Below are 8,452 nucleotides of genomic sequence, written 5' to 3' on the forward strand. Positions count from 1 at the left end.
TACAAGCAGTAACCAGATCAAGACAAATGGTACTTTCCTTGGCTGCTTGTTAATAACCTAAATCAAATCAAGTTCTTTCCTGCCAATTACTGACACTTCTGGCTAAATACTAAACTAAGACCATTATATCTGGCCACAGGTAATGAACAGTTTAGCAAGCATTTAAGGACAAGTTGGTTCTTCCAACATAGTTCTGCATAAAGTTAATAATCACTCTATTTTCCCCTTTTTTCTTCCCTGGCTTTCCAGATGAGGCAGAATAACTGTCTTCTCTTTGAGCTAGTAAGGGAATCATAGCCAAGCAATTTATAAGATGACCAGGAATACAAATAACAACAAAAAAACCCAGCCCAGACAGTTTATGTGGCAATTACTCAAGTGTCACTTAAATCAGAATGAAGTGTAGTGCAAACACGGGAAGAGTTAAGAACACAGTGTGGACCACGCCCCTGAAACTCTTGTAGAAAAGCAATGGAATGTTCTTTCCTAAAAAAAAACACCAAACATTTGCTCCTTCCCCCTCCATTGCCCCGGGGTCCCACAAAGACAAAGTTTTTGCTGCAAGGGAAAACCACACAAAGTTTTTGCTGCAAGAATAAAAGGTTTCTACCTTGATATTCTGTCTGAAGTTCAATGAAATACAAAGAGAGTGAAGTCCCATCGTATTTAATTTGCCTTACAAGTTCTCGCTCTGGTAAACTAAATTATTAGCATTAGGAAGCACATGGCAAAGCTGTGCTGGCACAGCACTGCACCATGGTGGCAGCTGAGGACCTGGGGACCTGTCTACGTGGGTTGCCCCCCAGCAAACACTTCACCACTCTGCAAGAGCTCACTGGGCTCTCAAAGGCACCACCAAACGGTCTGTTTGGCACATGCTAGGAAGCTCCACCTGCACAGGTAGTAAAAGACCAGCTAAAGGTGCTGTGAAGTTCATCTCCCCTCCCACTGACCGCCCGGGCAGGGAAGCCCTGGGACACCCTCCAGGTCAGCACGTCTCAAGAGGCCTTCTCAGACGAAAAGAAGGCTAGAGGACATGCAGCTGCAAGCCTGCCTGGCCGTGCCCAGGGCTCCCAGCAGCCGTGGTGGGGGTGTGCAGGCATGGTTACCAGGCAGTCGCTCTCGCGCGGCCCCGTGCACCCCGCGGCGCACTGGTTGTGGCAGCAGGAGCTGGGCACCTTCCCCCGGCACCGCCCGGAGCACTGCTGGGCACAGATGACTTTCGTCACTGGAAGACACAAGAGAAAAACACCAGAACCATCAGGAATGTAGCATGTGTAAGCTGTACTCGCTGCCACAAAATCAAGAAATACGGAGAAAAGGTCTGGCATGGGATCTGTGCTAGATTTTCCCCAGGGATGCATATTCTGTCCTCTTGTAAGTCCATGGCTCAGGAGGGGTGAGAGCTTGTGTGGGTGGTGTTGGGAAGGAGCTGAGTTCAGCCCACAGTTATCTTGGCTCTCATGAGGTGCTAAGCACTCTGGTCCCAGCCAGCAAGCCATGTCCTGCTTAGAAAGAACATCCAGATCCCTGGGGCACCAATGCCCAAACCAAGAAAAACTCTGCGGAGTCACTGCATCTTACAGCTGGGCAACTGAGCAGGGTCTGGCTCTGTTTTGTTGAGAAAATCTCCTACTATTAGTGCTAGTTTTGGGGAAAACAACATGACAGGACAACTGCCAGGGCTCTGTATTATAATAAGAAACTGTACATCCTTGGTGTGGTGTCAAGATCCCTTCAATACACTAAAAATATTTCTGAAATTTGTGGAGAGGGGGGAGACCAACTCAGCAAATTGATTTCATATGCATGTTGTATTACTCTTCTTTAGGCTTTAATTCCTTGGCCAAATTTTATCTTCATGACTCAGCTCCCACAGGGTTTGCACCAGTGCAACAACCCAGAGGAAGAACTGGCCCTGATTCAGCTTTTTGCAGGGAAGTAAAAACTGCCTGCAATGTTTTATTGAGAATCAGGAAATTGTCTCAATTTGAATATCAAAGCAGAGAAAACGATAATCAGAACTATTAAAAAAAAAACAACCAGAAATGAATGGCTAGCATGTGCTTGCACCAGAGTCCCAAAATGGGATTGTTTGTTCTCTCCAAAAAAAAAAAATTACTGATCCACAGACCCTGGCATTAGACATCAGAGAAACCGGATGGCTACTCTGCTGCATTACAGCATCCTCAGCATTTTGGCTGTGCACTACAGAAACAGTTACCAGCTTTGCAGTTGGCACAAGTGAGTTACAATATCATCAGGAATTCCTCTAAGTCTGAAACAGATGGTTGTTAATTAACAGAAAATTACTAGAAAATGTAGCCCACTACTGGGTATGTAACAGTGGTATTTAAAAAATAATAGTTTGTATCTTTTTCCACGACACACTTTTGTATCCAAACTGTATTATTTTGTTTTTCTTGTAGGCCTCTAAGCAAGGTATTATATTTTCAAGGAAACAGGTTATTTCCACAATACACATTAGCTTCTCTGATAGCAACTCCTCCGTTCAATTAGAAACAGGGGAAGAAAAGGCACATTGTTCTACCCAAAAAGCATTTTTAAATATTTTTTTTTTTCATAAGCATCAGCAGGGGAGTAAAACAGCTCATCACTTTGATAGCCATTGACTAGTGCTTCCTGCTGGAAACATGTATCACAGCCAATGTTTCTGTTTGTTGAAGGAGAAAGATAGGTATCTCCTCAAACTTTCCCACATATGGAAACGTGGGACACGTTTTCAGCTGGCCAGATTCTCAAATGCCCCAAGAGGAGAGTTGGAGCCTGCAAATGCTTTCGTTTTATGCTCTCCTGGTCATCCTCCCAAAGCCAGCAAGAGTTTGTAAACGCTGGCAGCTTGCAGGGTTGAGACCTGAGGTTTTGCAAGCCCATGGGACAGCTGGGTGGCCTCAGCTGCTGGGACTGACCTGGGAAGGGCTTTGTGCTCACAGTCACTCTTCACCTCAAGAGCAGTTCAAGGCGTAAGCCAAACGGCAGAGCTGATTGAAAAGAACCCTAAACCTTCTAGCAAATGAAGAGAGAGAAGCTGTATGTTCCTTTTTCTTTAAAGGTCTAGAAGCCATACAGATTTGGCATGATACTTGCAAGCCTAAACTTAGGTTTAGGCAATTTTTTGCAATGGAAAACCGGGGACAGGGTGTTGATATCATTTTTGCTGTATCTAGACCAGAAGCCTTTCCACTGAACCTTACACAAAACCAGCAGAAAAGAGGAATCAGAAAGACTGCATTTCCATCCTCATTACAGAAAAAAGGAAATGATGAAGTAACAAACCAAACTGAGATTGGCTTCCTTCTCAGCCTTTACTTACTGGAGGAATAAAGCCTTGCAAAATGTCAAGCACTTCTAAACAGATGTTTCTGTTCATCTCTTATCACTAGGCAAGCACCCTACCTGCAAACTTTTACAGTAAAGGGCAGGCAACAAAACAAGACAACCTCATAATGCCAAATATATCCATTTACAAATTAAAAAATGGCTCTGCAGGAAACAGCAGGAAGGCAAACATTTCACCACGCAGCTACTGCACTCTCTCTTAAAATAGCTTAAAAGAATAAATGTTCTCAAGTGCAGATGGGAGAAAGTTGTGGGCGATAGACTAAAGCTTTCAACGTGGGAGACAGCTGCAGTCTTTTCCCTCTGAAGGAACAGCACATCTGCAGGGAAACCCAGGCCCAAGTCAAACCACCTTGAGGTTTCCCCTCCAGAAATGGAGCTACACAGGGGTAGTGGGCACAGCTGTCCCTCCCACAACTGTACTTTTCCAGAGTGGGAAGCAGGCCACCTCCCTTCCTGCTTCAGGGAGCCCCTGCAAGGCAGCAGACAGAGAAGGACAAGTGTGAAACATGTCACTAATTAGTGCTTGACAGGTTAGCTTTTCAGCAGATAGAAATTTAGTATGTCACACAAGATATTTCTTAACTAATCTACAGGCTTACATGTCTGACAGTTCTGTTCACCAGGGCCCCAGCAGTAGCCTTCTGTGCAGTTTGGATGGCATTTGGGACCTAAAACACAAGCAAAGAGTATTACATTCTATAGACATGGACAACAAGATCACTTGAGCGGCAGTAAACAAAGATTTTCATCTTTCCTTCTTGATAAATCAGGGAAAGAAGCACTTATATACCAGTGCTCAAAAATTTGAAGAGCTCATCTTTAATTTCTTATCCTTTGTTGATCTCTACGTGCAGTTCTCCACACCTCTGAGCAAGTGAGTGCAACACCCAGCCAGTCTGGCTTATGAAAGAGGCCTATTTTTCCCAGGAACAGGAATCTCAGCTACTGCCCGGCTAGCCCTTCTGCTGGAGTTTGCATGCAATGGCAAGTCACTGCCAGCTCTGCAGCCGGGCATGTGCCAGCTGCTTGCTACAGGCCACATGTAAATCTGTGTTTCTGAACACTGCGGCTCCAAAAAGAAAACAAACCCAACTGGATTTGCAGGCAACTGCCAGCTACTCTGACCACAAAGCAATTTGACTTGTCTGCTTTGCACCCTCCTCCCACCCCCCGACAAAAAACACTCCTCAGTGTAGGACTACACGACAGATGGACAGTCAGTGCAGTGGTGGCAGCACGGGTGGACACCCTGCCTGGCCTTGAAGGTTCAGAGCTGGGCTCTTTCCCATCCCTTCCTCCTTACTCTTTTGCTTTCTTTCTTTCTCTTAATGACAAGCAAAGTCCCAGAGAAACAACTTGCTTTAGACTACAGGCTCGTTATTAAAACCATAAATGGTTGTCTAAGCAGATTAATCTGGAACTCGTCACATTTAAGAGGCATTTCCTTCTAGTGTTAAAATTTCTGCTAACACCACATGATTCTCCCTCCCCTCCACTGCCCATCAAATAGCTGAGCAAACGCCAACACTTGTCCAAGGGTTAACTGATTTGGTGCAGGACCAAACAATTTTTTTAAAAAAGAAAGAAAGAAAAAAAAAAGTTGAAAAGTTCAAGGTTGGCATTTCTGTGGCATTTATAGCCAAACTCCTGTGCTGAACTGTGTAGTTCACAGCTCCTTGATTATGCTACAGCTCCACAGAAAAGTGTGTCCACACAGGAGTTGGTTATTAGCTGTCAGGCAATTACGTAACTGGAGGAAGATAAAGAAAATATGTTTTTCTGCCAATTTTTAGTGCCAGAAATGAAATGCTCAGAAAGGAAAATAAACTCTCCTTTTTCCATGAAATTACTGAGGATTTTACAAGGGATTTGTAAGGCTTCAGGATTAGCTTGAAGCCACTTTGAGTATATGCTACACAAACTTTGAAATACACGCTCAACTCCCTGCTGGTCTAAAGCATGGGATCTATCTGCCTGTTCATTGTTAATTCTGAAAGGATAATCTGTGCTGCCCAAAACACCAGTTTTATGGCACCCAGCTTGGGCCTTACCATCAAAAGGCCTTTAAGCCCCACAGTAACTCCATGAAGGTACCCACCCATATGGGTTTTCTAGAGTGAAGCCTTATGTTGTAAACAGAAGATAGCTGGAAAGCGAGTACAGGAGCTTTGAGGAACACATATGTAGGGTACTGTCTGAAACCAAGAGAAGCTTTCCCAAGAACTCCACTGTGCTGTGACCTAACCACCATGAAAAATACATCTTAGCCAGTGGTGAAGAAATGCAAGGACTCGCCCTGGAACGGGGCTTGGTGGCCCCGCCTGCAGGAATTGGTGGACCCGAAAACTACTGCATGAAAGATGGGATGTTCATTCTTCTCTCTGAAATGGGGGAGGGAGTGCACAGTATTTTTAGTAAGCTCATACTCACAAGAAGACAAGTTGCTTGCAAATTCAAGCACTGTGAGAGGCTTCTTGTTCGTGTCAATGATGTCATTCCAGAGAACAGTGTCCATGTTGCACAGCTTGGGGTTGTTGCTGATTTTAACACCTCCATTGAGAATTTCTGCCATGGAAGGAAAAAAAATGGTGAGTGAAGCAAACTTCCCAAGTCTTCTCTCTCTGACCTAAAGAAAGGGAAATAAAACATGCACTTCTTTGCCTCAGTCACACTACCCTGATGGAAAAGGATAATCTGCAAGGCACCAGCAACCCTGATGGTGCAACTAACACCAGGCTCAGACTGATGACTTGGCTGCAGTTGGATGCCACTAAAGTGCTATTACATGTGGCTTTTGGCCTGGTACCACCTGCAGAGGCCACTCCAGTCAGCAGAGATGGCACTGCTGGTGTGCACAGCCAGAAACCATCAGCCAGATACCATGTAAGACCCTAGCTCACACACCACCAGCTCCCACTGGAATTTAACAAATTAAATACTGACATGTATGAGCTGGGACCAAGTAATGCAAAATGATTGGGTACTTCTTTGCCACTTTGGAGAACACAAATACATCTCACTACGCTGCTAATGGGTTGGATTTTCTGGATCTTTCTGCAATGGGGAATTATGAACTTTCTTCATCTTTTGAACAGGACTGGCCAGCAGGAAAGCAATTAGGAAACCAGGAAACTACATTGAGATACATTTAAAAAAGCAAGATTTGATGATACATGATTTCAAGAGGAGATCTTCAACTGGATCTTGACACCACTAAACTAATAGTTGAAGTCTGCATTACAGGTACTTCCACCTCTTGCCCTCATCTCACCTGATAGCCGTTTCATGGGCAGCTCTCGGAGTCCCTGGGTTTTATTCATGTGGTAATTGGATAAAACTGCCAGGGCATAAGAGTTGTCATACAGCACATTGCCTCGGATGATCTGGAGATTTTCTAGAGGAATGACATCCACCATGTTAAGTGCAATGAGCACGTAGCCTGCCACCTCCTGTATTGTCTGAAAGAACAAGAAACAAGGGGCTTAATCCATCACAATCTTCTGCTCTCAACAGTTGCTTTCCTCCTTCCACTCCCTTAGTCAACCATCTTTCAATTTTAAGGAACAATAAAACACTGAGTCTCATTAAAAAATAAATAAACCTGAGAACAAGAAGAGACTATGTGGAAAACTGCAGTCAAAGCAGGTATAAACTGACCCTTAGAGCAGCTACTGTAGTTTAACTCCTGCCTGATACTATGGAATATGTGCAGTTCCATCTCCTACAAAAATTACCATAAATGAAAAACCCTCAGGCTACCACTTAGGATATTTTCCTATTCTGTTAAGACTACCAGCAAATTTTCAAGTGACCTGTTATGTTCCTGGGAACAGTGAACTCCATGGTGAAGCTGTGCTTGGGAAACAAAAATGGCAATACTATCATATTGTAACCCATACATCTGAACCACTATCTTTTCTGATGTTCTTGCTTCTTGCTATAATGAAATGTGGTTATTTCCCCTTTCTTTGTTCCATGAGAAGAAAAGCTCTCACAAGGAGATTACTCCTCTCAACCCAGAGAACTGACCTCCCAGAGGCGACACACAGGAACAGGTTGCCCAATGGATGTTGTGGATGCCCCATTGCTAAAAGTGTTCAAGGCCAGGTGCAATGGGACTTTGAACTACTTGGTCTAGTGGAAGGTGTCCCTGCCCATGCAGGGGGGCTGGAACTAGGGGATCTTTAAGGTCCCTTCCAACCCAAAACCTAGAGAAGGCCACACTGGCCAAGAATGCTAACCTTCAGGAAAGAGAGGTCACGATTGTGCTCGACGTATGTGATCTCCAGGTTGCTGAGAACCACCTCACAGTTGTTGTACATCCTCTGCAGGCTGGTGAAATGGTCTTCCACATGTCCCAGTTGGGTCAGCTTGTTATTTGTCCCTTGACAAACTGTGGAGGAAACAAGAAAACTCCATGAAGGAAAGCAAGAACAAGTATAGGGTAAAGACTTGTTGCCCCCCTGTCCTTACAAGCACCACAGTACGTGAAGCATCAGAAAAGATTTGTAAGAAACAAGAACATCATCTTGCATGACCCTAATGACAATAGCATAGGGTGCGTGCAGCATTTCCCAGGCACAGAGATGCACCAGAATGAAGAGCTAGAATAACCCTCCACTCTCTGTTACATAAAAACCTCCAAAATAAGACTTTTTACATGAGTATCACTAAGTTTTCTGTATCAAAAGCAGGAGATGGCATTGATACAGTGCCTTCAAACACTATTAATAGCAGTATGCTGCCAGGTACCACCAAAGGTGAGTCCTCTGAGGAACTACTTCCAATACTTTGAGGGGCACTGGGTCTCCTCGTAAGCTCAGTGGGAGGGAGCACGGGTTTCCTGGAGGATCCCTCAAGCTACAGTCCAGGTTTTAAGAGCAAACTGAATCATCAGGGTTCACACATCTCTTGGCAGTCTGACATATTCGGAGAATGGTAGATTCAGATTTCCTGGTATGTTCAACTTTGGCACACACATCCACCTAAGCTTGCTTTGCTGGTGTGGAAGGATGCAGTACTACACAGTGCACCACTGAGATTACAAACATTTATAACAGCATGATGAAAAAATTAGTCACCACCTGAA

General features: G+C 44.4%; 1 protein-coding gene across 1 annotated transcript in view; it reads right to left on the minus strand.

Moving 5' to 3' along the window:
• Positions 1-7,752, minus strand: part of EGFR (epidermal growth factor receptor) — a 43,399-nt gene extending 35,647 nt beyond the window's left edge. Inside the window, 5 exon segments of the mRNA XM_010002991.1 lie at positions 1,110-1,228; positions 3,963-4,031; positions 5,794-5,928; positions 6,635-6,821; positions 7,605-7,752. Coding sequence (XP_010001293.1) covers positions 1,110-1,228; positions 3,963-4,031; positions 5,794-5,928; positions 6,635-6,821; positions 7,605-7,685 — 591 coding nt within the window. The 5' untranslated portion in view covers positions 7,686-7,752.
• Between the last annotated feature and the right edge of the window lie 700 nt (positions 7,753-8,452).

The sequence above is a fragment of the Chaetura pelagica genome, unplaced genomic scaffold, assembly GCF_000747805.2.
Source record: "Chaetura pelagica isolate M959 unplaced genomic scaffold, ChaPel_1.0 scaffold117, whole genome shotgun sequence".
NCBI lineage: Eukaryota > Metazoa > Chordata > Aves > Apodiformes > Apodidae > Chaetura > Chaetura pelagica.